General features: G+C 38.7%; 1 protein-coding gene across 1 annotated transcript in view; it reads left to right on the forward strand.

The window, feature by feature from the left end:
• The window catches only part of LOC6584739 (basement membrane-specific heparan sulfate proteoglycan core protein), a 122,689-nt gene that overhangs the window by 44,665 nt on the left and 57,785 nt on the right, over window positions 1-20,239 (forward strand). The window contains exons 7-8 of the mRNA XM_044008684.1: window positions 307-486; window positions 788-1,021. Of these exons, the coding sequence (XP_043864619.1) occupies window positions 307-486; window positions 788-1,021 (414 nt within the window). The remainder of the gene's footprint in view (window positions 1-306; window positions 487-787; window positions 1,022-20,239) is intronic.

Genomic DNA, 20,239 nt, shown 5'->3' on the forward strand with positions numbered 1-20,239 from the left:
AACCTGAGGTTCACATCGAATGAAAGCATTTCCACACATAACCTACACTCTATCACTCGCTGTCTCTATCATTCTCTCTCTCTCTTTCTCTGTCTCTCCCTTGATGTCTTTGTCCCGTTCACTCATACATACTGTATTCGTCTTGCGCTCTGTCCCTCGTTCTTTCATATACTCTTATGCGTATTTGTCCAATGGTTTATATTTGATACAACATTTTTTGATTTAAAAGACTGCTAACTTTTCTTTTGACGTGCCCTCTATGTATACACACACACACACACACACACACCTACACACACAACATAGATCCTAACGCCCCTGAAACGCCTGAACCAACAGACGAAGAAGATGGCTCCGGCGAACCAGAGTGCCGCGGCGATGCGACATTCTTCTGTTACCGCTCCAAAACGCGCGTTTGCGACGAAATGACATGCGATTCGAAAAAAGACTGTCCGCACGGCGAAGATGAGGAGGATTGCGCCAAGGGTAATGATCAACAATTATTGAAACAACAATCAACATTTATGCATTCGCATATCGTTTCATTCGAGAATCGAACTGAAGATCTGTCTAGATCAAGTTTCATTGGTTCAGTCAAAAGAATTGGAATCAATCAAGATCTGAGATTGTCATCATCAGCATCATTGGCTTCATGATCATGTTGTGTCGAGCTTTGTTTCATCAGCTATTTTCAAATCGATCTGTTTATGTTTATTTATTTATTGCCTTTTTTGTTCTTTTCTTTCATTGCATTCGTTTTTGCTTTGCAATTTGTTGCCTTACTTAGTTTGCACCGATGAAGAGTTCAAGTGCGACGATACCTGTTTGCCCCTGCAAATGCGTTGCGATGGCCAAACGCAATGTAGGGATCAGACTGACGAGGCTGGCTGCCCCCCGAAAGACATTGAGCAGCCCGATATCGATCAAGACCAAGATCAAGATCAAGAAAATGAACACGAACAAGAGCCAGATAGAGATCGTGAACAAGATCGTCCGCGCATACCCGACTCCCCGCCACAAGGTGAGTTTTTGCTATTTTCCTTATTTTCCTAATTTCATTCATTTCATTAGTTTTAATTGATTCATCGAATTCGATTTAGTTTTTTCCATTTAAAAATTTTCAATTTCCTTGACTTAACTCAAAGAGATTGAATTTCTTTTATAGATTTTGCATTATTCATTTGCTATTTCATTATAATATTTTGCCCATAACTTATGATTTCTTGCTCCCCTTTACTATATACTATATATGGTATATATATACATCTATATATTTGTGTGATGTCAGCGACGATCGCTGATCTCATTGGCATGGGGCCACGTGTCGCTATGCAAAGAATTTTCATCATAGAAAAACTATTTGATAAACGAAAATCAAAAGCAAAAAAGTGGAAGAAAATATCTAGAAATATATATATACATATATTCCTTGTGTAATTGAGAAAATATTTAGCATAAACTACATTGGGCAGGGATAATTACAACAAATTTATAGAGCACTAATTCAGTAAATGCGAATTGATTTTCCGTACGTGCCGCTTGGCTGCCAACTGTGTCTAAATTACAGTAATACGCTAACGGTCTGTGGATATTATGTGGAACATATGGTGGAAACTGTTCAAATGGACCAAAATCATAAAAGCAGCAAATCGAGCAGTTTTCACTAGAATTCCCGAAGGTGATTGCCTGGGGAATGCGGAAATGAAACAGCCGGTGTGTGAAAACTGTAAGATTATAATGTAAGCTGCTCCATTCTTAATTGTGCGCTCTGCTCAATACTTTGTGGTGCGTGTTTCATTTCCATTGTTCCACTTGAAACGAGTGGGAATGAAACAAGGACGATCATCAATTAAAATATAACTACAATATATTGATTGTATGCTACAGCTCAATTGGAATGAACTGATGTCCCATTTCCAAACATTCCCTCAGCTGTCGAATTAAAAATTGCCTTCAATTATGGAATTGTAAGGAGTGGTGTTCCATTTCATTACATCCCTAACGGAGTGGATTTAATCAGTATCGCTGTTTGTGAAAAATGACGTTCCACTATTCCGCCTAAAATGAGTGGAGCTTAGCTACATTCCAGTTTACCACTTGAAACAAGTGGCAATGGAACTAAAGATACTGGCCCAATATCTATTGAAGCTTAATGCTGTAGCTATATGTATGGCATAAGCATAGTATATGTATTGAGTTTGGTTTGCTATTGTCTCATTCCACTGTTCCATGATAGTGGAATGTGCCCAGCGAAACAGTGAAGCCGAAACGGATTTGAAACAGCTCTTGGCAAATGTATATTCTGCGATGCTCCACTTCCATTGTTTCGTTTCTCTTACAAGCTCCTTGTTTGTTTCATTCCATTAAAGTTAAGCGACTTTTCGCCGTTATGACCCTGACCCGCCTCCAAATACTCGTCGCATAAATTGTGAAAAACAAAACACTGAACAAAATTATGAAAATTCATTTTTCCACTCTCGAAAAAAAAGTGAAATTACAATTGTTCCCCAAACGGGGCAGCCAGCCACGTCGACGCCCACACTCACGCCCACGTCCACGCCCATGCCCATGCTCACGCTTGGCCAGCAAGCGCTCGCCTAATGAAACGACGCAGGCAGCGCAGAGCCGAAATCCAAATCACAACCGCAGTTGTGCCATCCACCCCCACTCCAGCGCCACTCCAGCCCCACTCTAGACCAACTCTAGCCCCACTTCAGCCCCACTCACACATGTGGATTACCATATTGCCATGAAATATGCCACAAATGCGAGCAACTGTATGTGCTATGTGCAAGCAACGGCCACTGAGATGCAAAAAGATGTTTTATAGATGCTGATTTTCGCCTGGTTCGCCGGTGGTGCTGGGTGGTGCAGGGTGGTGCAGGGTGTTGCCGTTGATTCTAGCTCAAGCAGCAAAAAAACAATTTGCAACAGATTAAAATTACCCCTAAGCGTATTATAAACTTAAATAATCCGCTACACACAGCAACAACAACAACAACCAACAGCAACAACAACCAACAACAACAACAGCAACCGTCAACCACCCAACTGCAGCACGCACCGCCCAGCCGCCCACAAGCTGAAGTGAGCTTTTATTTAGCCAGGCGTCGCTGCTTTTACGACTCGGGGGCGTGTTAAGTGCTGTCAACGAGATTAAATGCAATGTCAGAGGTCACAAAAAAGACTCACACACACACATACACACTCACGCACACAGCGAGTGTCCAAAGTTGTGTCCTTGTAAATTTAATGAATTTTCGACACTTCACTTGTTGTTCGTTCGGCTTGTGTGAATAAAGTGAATTGTGAACTGAAAACTGAAGCTGGAACTCGAACTGGTTCGGGAACTAAATATATTAATTTCAGATGCCAAAGGCATGCATAGTATGTGACCTTAAGCTAAGCTGTATCTGAAATTTATATAGAGTTAATAATATATCAGACAATAGTGGAATATTTCCATCTTGTTTATTGATTTACAGGCAGCAATTGCTAACTCATGCTTAGATACTGCAATCCAATGTCTGTTCTCCGATTTCTAGAATTTTTGCATTCTATTTATTGTAGAAATTGGTTCAAGTTTGGCTATATGAATCGGAATATATTTGATAAGAGCCGCAACAAAATCAAGTTCCATTGCCAAATATCAAGTTTTATTCGTATCTTATGAAAATTAATTCGATTGTATATATCAATATATGTATAAATGCAAATATTTATAGATATATATATATGTGTATTTGTTATATTAATGGTATATATTTCTATATGTAGTAAAAACTTCATAATTATATAATTATAAATATATAGGATGACTAGGAGATATTCTATATAAAATACAAATTAATATATTTATCACATGTAGTATAATGATATATTGATATGTGTTTAGGAGAAATTGAGCTTCCAAACCGGTAGCACTTCCAAGTGATTACCTCTCCTAGGCAAGTAAAAAATATTCTTCAGGTAGAGCTGAGATAAGATTATCTTAGTCTACTCATAAATTTTAAGTATTTAAATGAAAGACGTCTTTATACAAATTATGATAATAAAACCTATAATATCCTTATATTATAATAGTCTATAATATGCTATGTGATTTATGATTATTATATTATCTTATCTTATTATATTGAGCTAGGCATTAATGATTATGTATGTCTATACTAAATATATGAATATCCTATAGGTGGGGATTATTTATAATGTGTGGACTCTATAATCGTTCGCACGGATGAGCATTCCCCAAAGCCAATATACTCTGCTCATTTGGTGAAAGAGTATCAAAGAACAAAAGTACAGTTATGCATATAGAGATATATCTATATGAATCTTTTGCAATTGTATAGTTCCGCAATGCTCTGAAATTAATATGCTATTGTATCTATAGATACATTTCTATCTAGCTACACACACACACACACACACACTGCACGCGGCATATGTGTGTATGTGTGCAGCGCATACAGAGACATATGGATGCATCTAAGTACCCGCATATTTGTTGAAAGAAAACTTCAAGACTGTTGCGACTGAGGCTGAAGCTTGTTAAGGTCGATTCTATTTGGAATAGAGAGTGTGAATGGTGGTGGGGATGGGGAAGGCTGGGGCGGGGGGCAGCTGGGTTAGAGGGGGGCTGTGGGGCTATAATGGAGGCTCTGGAGTTGCAAGCACATTTGTATTTTATTGTTTTGTGGCTCAGTGTTGTGCAATATGAAACTGTTGCAACTGTTGTTGTTGTTGCTGTTGTTGTTGCAAGTGTTGCTGCTGCAAAGTGCGTCATTTGAATCAATTGTTGTCGCTGTTGTTGTTATTGTTGTTGCTGCTGCTGTACTTGAGCGCTGCTAAATTTTAATTATTATGTAAGCACACACACATACGCACGAGCAACGAAACACACACATGCACACACATGCACACACACGCACACAGCTCTCACAAAGTTGCCACACAAAAAGTTGGCGTTTTGATTCGAAGCAGCTGAAAAAAGGGTGTATGCATATATGTATATGTGTGTGTGTGTGCGTGCGTGCTGGCCTCTGCTCAATTTACAGTTATATTTCATATTGTTTTGCTTGTTGTTTGCTGCTGCGGTTGCATTTGGCTTGGCTCTTGATTAAATATTTTGTTTATAATTGTTTGGCATCGATTCTTGTTTTTGGCGCTTGCCGCTTGCCGCTTGCCACTTGCCACTTGCACTTTTGGCCCACAAAGCGGGCAGTCCACATGCCATCAACCACAATCCATCCACTTGCTGCTCGCCTACCTACCACCCTCCCACCCGTCCCTACCCGCAACCTGTGCAACACTCTGTAGCAGCAGCAGTCAATTAGCAGCTTTGCTCGCTGTGCTGCGTTAAATGGCTGACGATTTGGCTGCTATACAACACCCACACCCAAGCACACACACACACACACACATACGCACACTGGCATACACTCACACATACGCGCAGACAAGCTCCGGGGACCGCATATGCAAATTGAATATGCTAGCCAACGCTTTTCTTTTCACACTTCAAGCCAAAATAGCTAGAAAAAAACGAGCATAGAAAGATAAAAACCTGCGCAAAAAATTAAGGCAACGAGTGCAAGACAACAACAACAACAACAACAACAGCATCAGCAACAACAACAACAATCAGCTAGGGCAACAGTAACTGCTGTTAAAATCATAAAAATCATAACAGCAAACAACGTAAGCACGGACAACAACCCACCCCTCACACACACACACACACACACACACACACACTCAGGGGAGTTGTGCATGTCTGATAAGCTTAGCAAATATGAGAGAATTAAAAATAAAGATCGAAAAAAAATAAAGATGAGAATCTAAATATTCTTGTGTGTATATATAGTTACAATATATCTCTTCATATATGTTTGGGAGAAATTTGATGAATCAATCTCTCTCAGGTGTTATTGTTATTGATTGAAGGAGCGAATCTAAGCTTGATTCATTGATTGACCTACGTATGAACATTCGAAAGAGATTGATGGACTGACACTGACTGAATTTTAGAGCGACTGATTGACTGACTTTCCGTACATACTGACTACGTAATTAACTGAATCACAGTTTGATTGACTGATCAAGCCATCAATGCTAAATAATTGATTGGCAGACTGACTGTCTGAGGCACTGATTGATACATTGATTGATTGATTGAATTTTAATTTGTTTGCTTTTCCAATGCTGAATGATTGACTATTTTCTTGACTGTTAAGCAAGCTGACGACTGATTGATTGAGTGACTGGATCGGCGATTGATAGCCTGATTGAGTCACCAATGCTGTATGATTGATTCATTCTGTTTGGTCAACTGACTGCTGAACGATTGATGAAATTGCTGATGGCTTGATTAACTGACTGAATGTCTAATTGATTAACTCAATGCTTAATAGCTGATTGATGGATGGAATGAAGATTGATTGACTGTCTAATAAACTGACTGTTTACTGATTGACGCACTTCTGATTCATTGACTGACTTATGTCATATTTATTAGTCAATTATCGGACCTGTGATTGATTGACTGTTTGATAACATGACTACAGGGTATTGACAAGCCGATTGTTTGAAGAGCTTCCTCATTGATTGATTGGAAACATAGCTGCAAATTGAATGATTGATTGATTGATTTACTGGCATATGTGCCTTTGATCTAAACATGGCCACGCTCTACAAATTGTATATGATTGTGCTGCAAAGCCGATGGCTAACTATAGATACACTTTGCTAAGCCTTTGCTTTCAACTTCCTCGGCTGCTGAATTTGTTTGTTTGCTTCATTTATTTCTTTATTTATTTTTTGTTTGCTATGCATAAAATTAAAATGCTATTGCCCTGGCGCTGCTGCTGCCGTTGGTCAAAGCTCAAACGACTGGCGCAGGCGCAACATAGAGCCCAGCCACATGTTGCTGTTGCTGAGCAACAACAAGCGCCGCCTAATCAGCAAGCAGCTCAATGCTGGCAACATGTTGCTGGCAATTGAGCCATCGGCATGTTGCCAGGCCACGCAACCTGGTTGGCTGTGCCCGCTGAAGCGTCATGCCTCTACACCAACACCATCGCGCCTCGCGACACCCACCGATGCCCACAGCGTAGCCATGGCCGAGCCGAGCCAGCAAATGACCAAATGCCGAACGGCTCGTGCAGTTCGTTTCGTTTGTTATCGCTGCGTGTGCGTCGGCTGCTTCGGCTGCCCGCCGTAGCGTTGTCGTGCTGCGTTGCTATCGCCTCGCTAGCTTCAGCAGCTTCGGCTCGCATGTCGTCGCTGTCGTTGTCGTCGTCGTCGTCGTCGTCGTCGTCGTCGGCGTCGTTGTCGCTGTCGTCGCCCAACAACATCTCCTCCGACGCAGGGCGTTCGCTTGGGTCGCTGGGCGAGTCGATGCCGGCGCTTACTGCATCGCCGCTTCGTCAGTTCAAATTGAAGCGTTTGCGTGTGCGTTACGTTGTGTAGACTGAGACTCGTGACTTGTGACTTGGTGACTTGGTGAATTGTGACTGTGACTGCGACTGCGACTGTGACTGTGGCGCGTGTGCAACCACTCAAATCGTCAACTTCTAGTTGTTTTTTTTTTTTACTCTAAATTATAGAAAGTTTGTCCAAACAATTCCAACAAAAAACCTTTCCATTTTTTTTTCTTGTTTTTTGCGTAAGTTAATGGAAAAATGTGTGAAAGAAAAAACAAACTAAATTTTTAAATTGTGTTGCAATTGGATTTTTTGCAAAATATGAATCAATTTCTGGACCAAAGCTCTTGGAGTGTAGCCCTATTGTAGCGCCCGAAAACAAATCCCTCTCTCGATCTTGAAATTAGCTCTGCACCCCTTGTGGAACTGTTTTGCTCCAGTATGAATGATAATGAAAAATTGTGTAAAAATTGTCCTGAATTCGTGCTCCAGTTTGTTTTTAAAATTAATGTGTAAGCATTTGCAATTGTTTTGAAATAGTTTCAGCTCGTTCAACTGTTCTTCAAATAAATCAAAAGACAAAAACTGAGAAAATAGTAAAGTCAAGCCAAAAATTGTTGCAAAGTTGTAAAATTCCATTTGCAAGTGTTGCAGAGTTCTTGGAAAGCAGACGAATTTTATAGCGCTTTGATATTCAAGTAGTTCCTGGAAGCTCTAACTTGTCTTAAAATCCGTATCTTGAGTGAAACAAGCAGATGCTTGAATAAAGAATAGATTTTTTAAAATATATTCCAAAATAAATATAGACATATTTCCTGATTTCTAACAATGTTTCAAATATTTCAAATGAAATTTTGAGTATAACGTTTTTACTCAGAATAAATAGAAAGTTTAAGTTCCTTAATGAAATAATTTGTTGAATCCAGCCAAAGTTATATATTATTTATGTATATGTATCGCATGATTATTATATACATATATAAAGATAATATGCATTATTATTTTAGCCTTTTACAATACATCGTTAAATAAGTCAAGTTTCAGTAAAATTTTATGCTTGCCCAAAATTTTTTGTTCCAACTCATTTAAATATTTTTTCTACAATATTTTTTCTTTAAAAAAAAACTATATTCATGTGGAACTCTCCGAAGATTTTTAAGAGTTTTCAGGAAGCTGCTTAGCTTTCAGTATACTTTACTGTATGTCATACAACCGATTTTTACTCATTGAATGAAGGATATAATTGGAAATATTTGTATATACATGTAGATATATGTATATAATATATGAAAATATGCAAACATTATAAATTATATGCATACGTATATATATAGATGTTTTTGCATAGTTGCAAATTGTATTTGATGTTGCAAAAATATTTCTTGTCGAACAACTGGCAAGCGAGCTATAAACGATATCTTCCTCTCATTCTCTCTCCCCCTCGCGCGTATTCTCTGTGTCGCTGCCCTGCTCTGTTTGTTGTTGTTGTCCCCAAAGACAAGAAAAGTCGCTGAGCCAGCGCTTAAATTCAATAAATCTGCCTGCGGACACTAAACGTTTCTGGCACTGATCGCGGCTCGTGCATCTTTTGTATCTGACAGATACAAAGATAGAAATAGCAACAACAACAACAACAATTAGTGTCGAAAGTTGTGCAGCCTGACAAATTGCCGACAAAATCTAAAGAAAAACACCGCAGGGCACTTTTCCTAGCAGCTCCTTACTCGCTCCAATCTCTCTCTCCCGCTCACTCTCGTTTAATGCTTCATTTGGAGGGGGTGACCGAGAAATCGTATAAATAACAGGCCCGAAATATATATATCTATATCTATATATATTTATATATACATATATATATATATATATATACATATATATATATATATATTTGAATAAAACTATTTTTGTAGCTGCCTTTTACGGATTTCGAATTTCGATTTTCGGATTTCGAATTTTCAATTGAGAATTCCAAAAAATTCCTCGCAAAGCAGCTGTGAAATACTTTTTTCTTCAACATATATTCATTATTTTTGCAGCGTTTGCATTTTGTAAATGTCCGAGTGTGTTGTTGTTGTTGTTGAGGATCGTGTTGCTTGTGTGAAAAGGTTGCAATTCTCGAAGTCTTCGCTTGGGTTTCCCAGGCCTTGGCCAGCATTTGAATGGAATGCCACGAAGTGGAAGAAGAAGTAGAGCAGAAGTAGTAGCCTGGCCTGCCGTTTAGTGAGTATTCAAAGTGAGCAAATTGTGGCTCCACATGAGGGGAGAGGAGAGAAGAGGAGAGGAGCGGAGCGTAGCAGCTGCTCCTGCCCCACATTATGCCTCATTAATTTTAATCACTTTTCAAGCGCCAAAAAGCGAACGCTTAGTCAACTTTTTAATGATGAGATCTTAATACACAAATTATATATGCTAAGTTGTACACACACACACACACACACACATAGCGAGTGTGGGTGTTGCAGCAAGCGCTTCATTACTGGCCACAAAAAAAGCAGGAAACAGAGCCTGAAAAGGCAGCCTGTGCAGGAGACTTGAATGGATGATTTTTTGTAAACAAATTTCATATGCACTCGAAAGGCGAAAGGCTTAGAAGACAAAATACCCTGTTAGCCAAGAGCTTGAAGAGTTGTTTGTGGCTATAGTAGAATAGAGAGGGGTTAGAAGACGAAATACCCTGTTAGACAAGAGCTTGAAGTGTTGTTTGTGGCTACAGTAGAATGGGAAAAAATTAGAATACCAAATACCCTGTTGGACAAGAGCCTGAAGAGTTGCTTGTGACTATTGAAAGTATGTTTTATAGTAGATCGGATCAGTGTAATTCATATAACTCTTCTATATATGTTGTACTCATACCAAGCTCTAAGAAAATTATAAAATCAATTGATGTAATTTCAAATTGAAGATTTTTTATATGAATGTATTATAATATCAGATCCATTGTTGCTAAAGCTTTTTTCTGTTGTATCAAATATTCCAGGCGAGTTTTGAAGAAAATAATAATAATTGCAATTACCCGGCATTGCACGGCCTAAAATTCACAGTAATCGCGAATGTTGACCCAAAGCATCTTAACTAATTGTTGGGCCAAATAAATATTGTATGGCCCCAGCCCAGGAGGCTTACGGCCAACAATTGCAGTTTGTGGCAGCCAGTTTGCTGCCCCATTGTGTGTTGCAATTCGGTGTGTTGCCAATTATTATGCGTAACATGTTGAGTAAGCCAAAAATGAAAAAGAAAAAAAAAACTGAGCTAAAAGAAACTAACAAAAAAAAAAAAAACTAAATAACTAAATAGATAAAGAAAATTGCGCGCAGCAGCCGCTGCGCTGTGTTGTCCACTTAATAGTCGGGCCGCAGCTAAAAGCATTCCTTTAATGTTTAACTAATTGAAACATGCACAGCAACAGCAACAACTAACGGCAACTGCTTTTTGTTGTACCTCATTCAATGTTGTTCTCATATTTATATGTATAGTATATAAATATATATACATACATCTATACATATAGATAGATATGCATGCAGGCAGCTTGCCAAATCGCCGCATAAACTACAAAGCTTTTACGCGTATCTCATAGATACCGATATCCAGCAACAACAACAACAACAACAACTACTACTACTACAACAACAACAATACCTTTCGCGTCACAGCAGCATTCAAAGCATTCGACGCATTCAAATATTCAAACATTCGATGCTTTTTTCGCACTGGCAGACGGTCAAAAAGTCAAAAGGCGAAACGCCCATCAGCCACGCCCATACACACCATACACGCCACACACACACACACATATGTTACATGTGTGCGATTTGCTTTAGCTTTTGGCTTATTCAAGTTCAAGTTTATAAAATTCGCGCAATTTGTTGTAATTTATGCGCAACATTTTTATGCAATATTTGCACAAATTTGTGAACGGACTGAAAGAGAACGAGATGGAGAGAGTGTGTGAGAGAGAAAGAGAGCTGGAGAGTGAGATGGGGCGACACTTAGAAGTCATGTGAAACGTAGCAAAGATTTGTATTTAATGGAATTTTATGAATTGGGCTAAGAGCAATTTTTTATGCAGAAAATAAAACAAAACTAAATTGAAATTTAAAACAAAAATTGAAAAAACCTCATTAAAATAATTTTTTTTTTTCTTTAATTATGAAAAGTTGAAATTCGATTAAGCAGATTGAAAGGGTAAACATATGAAAAATATCAGAAGATTAGGCATTAACAGCTAACGATTCATGCGGCTATTGTGACTCGTGTTGTAGAGCTTGAATATCACGTAACAAATTATGATTAATTAATTGATTGATTAAAGAGCCTGAGAATACTGCCTGATGGAGTTAGTGATTGATTGATGGGCTGAAGGATGCGCAAAGTGACTATAATAATTGATTGACGGATTGATTATATAATTCGGATTGATATATTTCTGAATTAGAAGAGTTCATTGATTGATACATTCCTTACATAAATATATTGCTTAATTGATTTCGGAATGATGCATTGATAAATATAATGCTTGTTTGATTAATTGATTGATTTCATTGATTACACATATTGATGCATTGATTGATGCATTGACAGATTAGTTAATCTATATAGTAGATGATTGATAAAACTCCTTGATTGTTATTCGGGCTCTATAAAGAACTTGATGTATTAACTGCTTGATTGATGCAGATACCAAATACATTCTCTGATTGATTAACTGAATTTTTGATTCATTGTCTAGATATAACACTTGCTTGAAGTGATTTGTTGGTTGATGGTCAGTTTAAGTATTTTATATGATTGATTGACTGATTGATTGATGTACTAAATATAATACATGATTGATGCACATTTTAATGAATTACTTGATGTATTTCAACTATTACACGGAATAGTTAGCCTCGACTGATTGATAGATCGATTGATTGTCGCAGCTTAGCCCCTGGTATATGATTGACAGACTGATGCTTAGCCCAAATGTTATCCATGAATAACTGACACTTATATATAGTGCTTGATTGACTGATAAACTGATTGATGCGTGATTGAGTTATTGACCTTTTGCTTTAAGAGCTAGAAAACTAAACGATTTGAGTGAATTTCTTAAAGTTAAAATTATGTCAAAATCCCTTCACACCCATTAATGTATTCTGTCAATATGCGACTTAAACTCGTGCCACAGCTGTGTGCGTTGCATTGTTGTTTTTTGATAGTCAAATAGGATTGGCGTTTGACTGCTGTTCGGCAACCTTTGACAATTGCTCAGAGGGAATCCTTCGTGCCCCCAACGTTGCTGACTAATGAAATTTAGAAAGGAATTTGAAATTTTTGACGCGACTGACGACAACAATTGGACAATTGAATGCTGATGAGCAGACAGTAAGAGAGAGGGAGACAGAGAGAGAGAGAGAGAGAGAGAGAGAGAGAGAGAAAGCGATAATATGAGAGGCATAATTTTGTGTAATAATTCAGATTTCTGTTTTGTCAGTCTCTATTTGCCATTTAATATGCATTTTCTTTAGTGCCATGAAAATATTTCGCTACTTAAAACTAAATAACATTTAAAATGTTCTAGCTCCCTCTCTGCATTGCCCTCTCCTTCTCCCATTTTTGTTCTCTTTCTCTTTCTCTGTCGTTCTGTTGCTCTATTTCCTTGCCCAGTGTGTGTCCTATGTCTCGCTTTCTGAGTTTATTTTCGGTTGGCCTTTTAGGCACTCATTTTTTCTCTCGCATAGACAAAGGCGGAAGTGTTGGCGGGGGCGTGGTGGTTGGCTGTTCATTGCTTTTCATTTGTAGCGGAAATGTTTGTGAAAATATCCTTTTGTGTGTAAGTGTGTGTTAGTGTGTTTGTGTGTATGCGTGTGTGTGTGTATATGAGTGGGTTGCGCGTCCTCTGCGGTTTGTTTGTCTGGGTGTTAATGCTTTGTCTTCAACCGGAAGCCTTTCCACTGTCCACCCAACGGCTCCTGTGGCCGCCCCGCTGCGAGCTTTATGCACAGCGCAGCGGGCGGCTCCAGCTCAGCTTTGTGTGCGTGTGCGTGTGTGCGTGAGCGTTAGTTTGTATCGAAAAAAAAAAAACAGCAAATTTTTACCATCGTACGGGCGCTACGCAATATTTGCCTGACATTCCGATAGGCCACTCCAAGAGCTAGCGAAATTCCCATAGAGCTAAATAGACAGGCGGGCTAAATCTATTGCAGCTGCCAGCGTCTGTCACTTGCTTCAGAGAGCGCATTGCTTCTGCATTGCTGTGCGACACCTGCGGACGGGCGACAAGCGAACGGATCCATGGCCAGGCTATTGCAGCCCCTGGTGGCCGGCTGGCTGCTATGGGCGCTGCTAGGTGCCGCCCTCATAGCGGGCCGTGGCACGGAGGCGCGTGGCTGGAATTATCGGGGTAAGTTCTCAGCTAACCACTGACGGAGGAGATCAGAATGAAAATTGAAGGCATCAAATATATGGCCATCCAATTGCATATGTGCATCAAATCAATGAGACTGCACACACACACACACACACACTCACATACATTCGACTTGATTTACAATTAATTTCAATCAGTAAATGGCATCCGCACTTAATTGCTGCTCAATTGCAAAAGCCGTGAGCACATTGACAACAGCAAGCAGCGGCAGCAGCAGCAGCAGCTGCACAGATTGGCGCCAGATCAGGGACCACATAATGCACACACACACACACACACATGTACACCCACGCAAACTCACTGTGTGTGTGAAAGAGATGGATGCTGGTTATCTTTCGACTCAATCGAAAGGCGTGCGCACAAATCTAGGCTAATTGTTTGTCGCTTTTGTAGTAATGATGCCAGCGACCAATTAATTTCGCAAAAAAAAACAACAACAACAACAATACGCAACATACAAATAAGAGTGAGAGAGAAGGAGAAAGAGAGAGAGAGAGAGAAAGACACACACAGCTAAAACTTGACTTGCACTTGACTTTGTTTGCCTTTTATAAGATCAGCTCAAGATCTTGCGCAGCTCTCATTAGATATACATTAGAGTCCGGTTAAAACGACTCCGCTTATAGCATCCGTATGGCTATTGCTGGTCCCCAGACAAGCTATCGTAAGCAAACTTATACGGTTATAGCGTCTTCCGGGCATAACGCCGCGACGTTTCCTCGAGAAATAAATTGTCGAAAAACGTTTACGAATATGCCAAAAAAAGGAATGAAAATAGCAGAAGTAAATAGCAGAAGCATAAAAAGAGACATATGAGAGGCAAGACCACAGCTGAATAAAATAAAATTAGTAATTAAGTCAGATAAAACGTTCACGAATATGAATGTGAAAAGGAAATGTCACATTGATTTGATCTAACCTATCATTAGTTGACTCTAGCTCTAGTCGAAGCGAAATATTTTCTCCATTGAAATATACTCAAAATTTGTATGTAAAAGTTTTCAGGCGTTTTATGTTAACATAATACGTTAACTCTTCTGACCAGACCTTGTTAACCAAGTATCTATCACACTTGGGAAAACTGATATATGAATATTTCCTCTATATAATTGGTATATTTGGTATAATTCGAATGTTGACAATTAAGGTCAAAGTCAGGTTAAGCTGTTATAAATTACATTTTCATATTTCGTCGAGTTCTCTTATCATATGCAAAGAAAAAAAAAAAAAGTAGGAAGAAGAAGAATGAGGAGAAAAATTAAATAGGTTTTGCCACCAGTTGCAATTATGCAAACTTCTTTATCTAACTAGGTGGAACTGTTTGTATATCTATGTTGATATTTCCTGAATGTAAATCTTTTGTTTAAACGAATCTCTTCTATAGCTATGGACAGAGCACGGTCCAGAGAGGCAGAGCTATGGCGAGGGGGAGCAGCGAAGGGGAGGGGGCGCATTGCGTTTGTCACGAGCTTGAGTTGTGCTGTGTTTCTTCTCACTTTCTAGGCCTTTAGTCACGGTCAGCGCTTGACAGAGACGGACAAAGCTCAACAGGGAGTGAGTGAGAGAGAGAGAGTGAGAGAGAGAGAGAGAGAAAGAGGGAAAGAGAGAGAGAGAGAGAGAGCGTTGGGGTCTGTGGAGACATAGCTAGAGGCAAATAGAATTTGACATTTGATACACAGGAAAGACGAATGCAACAAGACAAAGGTACATAGAAATTAAAAACTGTAAACTGCCACTGTGTGTGATTCTATGTATGTGTGTGTGTATGTATCTGTGTGTTTGTTGGTTGTCAAATGTATTTACGACAATGTCATCCTTGACTTCATTAAATGGCATGTGTGGCAGCCGCTGCCGAAGCTTAGCTGTGAATGCATCTGCAACTGCATCTGGGTATCTGTATCTTGGGTCGTAGATGCGCTTATGTAATTTTATCTGATGACACACACACACACACACACCTACACGCAGACAGAGGCACGCGCATACACCGAGCAGCTATAAATTAAACAAATAATATTTCTGGCAATACACAAGATAGCAAAACATTCTTTTCATTACTCAAAAATTTATATGATTGTATGTGTAAAATTCTTTTGTCAATCAGCAAATGATTTGATTTAAGTAAAATTCATATTAAAATCACAAAATAGAATTGATTTTGTATGAAATATTCGTTATTTTTAACTCTTCAAAAGTGTTCAAGTTATGAACATGATTTCTATAGTCTATAAAGTGCTTGGGCTTCCGCCTAGTTAATAGCAAACATATATGTTGTCATTTTAAGCCAACTCGTTCCTTTGTTTAAAGTAACAGGCTGAGTAGCAAATTAGAGCAAACAAAAAATATGCCTGGCCGTCTCCATTTTCAAATTGAAATTGCAATGTAAAAGGGGGAAAGTCCGCCATTACAGCATCATTTTGCACCGTTCTCAATGATAATTCGCATCAGAAGAAATGGTTTGGGGAAACCAAACAACAATTATTACCTATGCAGAAGGTTAACTGTAATTCAATAACTGTGAAGGGGGCACACACATTGTTTGTACCAAAGTAGGGGTAAGTTTCTCAAGCTCGCAATGATATATAATAATAACCTGAGCCCGTTTAAAGCTGGTAGCCAGGGTGTAATGGTTTTGTGAGCATGCATGTAACAGGCAAAGAGGGGGGGGGTCGCATTTATCGTATAAGGTATATACATATATATTCTTTATCAGAACTACGAGCCGAGTCGATGTAGCTTTGACCGATTGACCGAAGAACGAGACGAACGAGTCAAATCATCAGAGGAAAACAGCTTTTGAACAAGATGAAAACAAATTATGGAACTCCTTTTCGATGATATTGATAATTGGTTTTATCAAGTCATTTTTGGACTCTATATAACTATATGTATGTATTTATTATAGCAAAAATCGAAATTGAATCAAATGCACAAAAATTCATACTTGAAATTTGGGGCCTCTAGCTCTACAGATGTAGGAGATACAATTTTACAACGGATTTTCGATAAGGCTTTGAATCGATAACAAAAAAACATTATTTATCGATATTTGGAAACAAACTCCATCTGGCCGTGTTATGTACGGACCTACAAAAAATATTCAGTGTCTAGCTGATATATCTGCTGAGATGGACACATACGAACAGATGGTCAAACAAACGGACAAGGCTACATCGGCTATTTTGTTAACCGTTGATTAAACGAATCTGATTAATAGTTAAACCCAGAAAAATGAACACGAAAAGCTATGTTTTGGGTTCGAGTAAAATCTGCGTATAGGAAAACTAAATGCGCTGAAAAGAGTCTTAAAAATGAAAAGGAATTTCATTTCTCACATTCTTTGAGAGCTAGCAGTCATAGGTATTTAAGTTTATCAGCTCTTTGATTTGGTTGGGCTAATAAAATATGTAACTGATTGCAGTTTCCTCTCTGAGTTTCCATTATATGAAGTTGCTGATCTCTTTTTTGTTTTTTTCAAAATATGCCAACTGAATTTAGATCATAATTAAAACTTTGATTAGTAAATTAAGATTTGAATCTGATGAGCTGTAAGTCTACGACGGTATTTAATCTATTTTTGTACTCTCTGCTGACATCTGTGTCTTTATGTGTGAGTGTGTGTGTGTGTCTGTATGTGTGTGTCCCCGTCGGCTTGAACTATTTTTAAATTCAACGTTGGCTTCTAATCTGCTCATCTCGAATGACTTCATAATATACTTATTATGATGCTTGTTTGCTAAATATTTATTTATAGCACAATACAACGCCCACTACACACACACAAACACACTTATGTACAAGTAGAATATAAGATTTGTAACGGTGTAGTAGAAAAGCTAAGAACTTGAATTTTCTGGTTGCCTGCGTCAAGTGTTTCCTGAAGAACCCGCAAAAAGCCGCAAGCAGAACTATAGAAGAAGCAGACAAAAGCTGTAGTTGAAGAAGAAAGGCGAGTAAGAGGAAGAGGAAGAGGAGGAGGAGGAGGAGTTTGGTGCAGCAATGAAATGAAATGAAATGAGCACCGAAATGAGATCTGCTATATAAATAAATAAATGATGCGACTATTGTGGAGCAGATTGAGTGTGTGTGTGTGTGTGTGTGTGTGTGTGTGTTGTATGTTTGCCTAGCTGCATGCTCATGCGCTGATGTAAGCACAGCTCAAGTATGTGTGTGTGAACAATTAAAAGCTGTAAAGTGCATTTCTATTTGCAGTCGCTCGCCTGTGACTGTGGGAAGCGTCACAGTGAGAAGTGTAAACAGTGACTGTGACTGCTGTAACGGTGACTGCCACAAATACAGTTAACAAGTGTGCTTTTGTTGGCCGCATGTGTGTGTTGTGTGTGTATGTGTGTGTGTGTGTGTTGATATTGTGCGACAACAAATGGCGCATTTCAGGGCCAGGTCCAAGCTGATGGCCCCGGTTGCCCCATAGAGCTTCTTGTTTGTGCAGCTTTTCATTGTGGCAACAAATTAAAGTGCAACATTTGTGTGCGAGTGTATGTGTAGCCAGAGCAGCGATGCCAATTCAGCTGAAAGTTTGTTATGTTTTGCAAAGAGAATTTTGCTCAAAGCGAAATTCGGTAGCATAGGATTTCACATATATCATATTTATATAGCTTACATGTGTATATATCAACATACATAAGATAGATATCAGTTTTATATATGACTAAAACTTGTATATATCATATATAACGTATATATCAGATATGTATTGCTTATATAACTTAGATGCAGTTGAGATAAGTTAGATATTTCTTGCATCTAAACTACATTTATATGTATATTCTTTGTATATTCTTTTAAGATACAAAGCAGTTTAAGCATTTCAATGAAACAAACATAAAGACAAAATAATTCCAAAATACTGAAATGATTTTGAAATAATTTCATCTTTATCTTTGCTTTTCGACAAAATTGTAGTGGTGCAGTGAATGAATAAAAGTTAATGAGCAAATGGTATTTCTCTGTTTGTAGTTATCAAATCACGATTTCAGATCGAATCAGATTGAGCCAAAGTCAATCCCAAGCTCAAACTTCTTATGTTTTATACAAACTCAAAGACCTCAACTGAAAAATTAATTTCGTATTAAAATTCTCCCAGCTCTCAGCTGCCCACCTAATATGCCCGTTCGCAGCTGTGTAGAACAGTGCTTAGAAATTGCATCAAAAAAGCTGACAAAGTTTTATGAATTAGGTTTTTTCTAGCATAAATTTTAAGTAAAATGCTAGACAAGAACGAAAAAATATAGTAAAAATGTTGCAGTCGAGCATCTCTGACTACAGAATACTCTGTCACGTACGAGGGGGTTCATTTCAAGGGTTTCATTTCGGATAGGCGGACAGACGAACTGAGAGCCTGGCACAGAACCTATATACTAATATCCCTTTCGGAGCGAGCATAAAAACGGACTGTATGTATATTTAGCTTTTAAATATCGTACATATTCAGCTTTTTTTTTCGACTCCTGTTTGCAAAAAAAAAAAAACTATCTGCTTATTTGTTACCCCTTTTGTCGCTGGCCGCCCAGCCGCAGGCTTGGGTAACAGAATACTTGGCAGATACAGCTGTAGCTGTAGCTGTAGCTATAGCCAAAGATGTATCTACGGCTAAAGCTGTCTCTACATATGCTGCAGATGTAGCTGTAGCTGGTGACGGTGTTTTCGTGTGTAATTTGATGCTTATGCCATTAACAAAAATGTCAAAATGCCATTGGGCATGCAGCCACGCCCACACCCCTTAGCCAGCCTCCGCCAGCTTAGAGCAACAGACATCGGACCCACCACTCCCCTCCCCCCTACCGTTCCTGCACGAGCGAAAAGGTGAGGGCGGGTTGCGGCATGGATTCGCAATGTCGTGGCACGTAATTTGCTTGCTGAAGCGCGTGCGAAATGTTAAAAAATACAACAAAACATAACAAGCAGTGGCAATAGTAGAGCAAGCGAGACAGCACGAGTGAAGAAAGAGAGAGAGAGCTGGAAGGGGGAGCATAAGAGTGAGTTGATTATAAGGAAGTTTGCCTTCGCAATGAGATTTGATTTTTTGTTGTATTTTGTGCAAAATGTAAAGAAAAGAAATGAAATGGAAAAAACTGGAAGTTTTCTTTAGCTGCGATTTTGTGATTTTCTTCTATTTTCCATTTTCCGGACAGGCTCATAGTCAGGCATAATGTTTAGCTGATTAAATACGTGACTTCATTCTATTGTTGACAAGCTGATTTTGTTGCAGCGGCTTAAAGCTGCACCCGCCCATAAACAAGTCAGCTGCAGGCTTTATGTATCTGCAAGATACAAGATACTTTACTTTATCTGTCACATGGCAAAGTGCAAAATGCAAAATGTTAAATGCAACATGTAAAATAGTAAATGCAAATTTATGCGGCTGTCACAATGCGCTTGCAAC

This window comes from Drosophila mojavensis, unplaced genomic scaffold, assembly GCF_018153725.1.
Source record: "Drosophila mojavensis isolate 15081-1352.22 unplaced genomic scaffold, ASM1815372v1 contig_136, whole genome shotgun sequence".
In the NCBI taxonomy this organism is placed as follows: Eukaryota; Metazoa; Arthropoda; class Insecta; order Diptera; family Drosophilidae; genus Drosophila; species Drosophila mojavensis.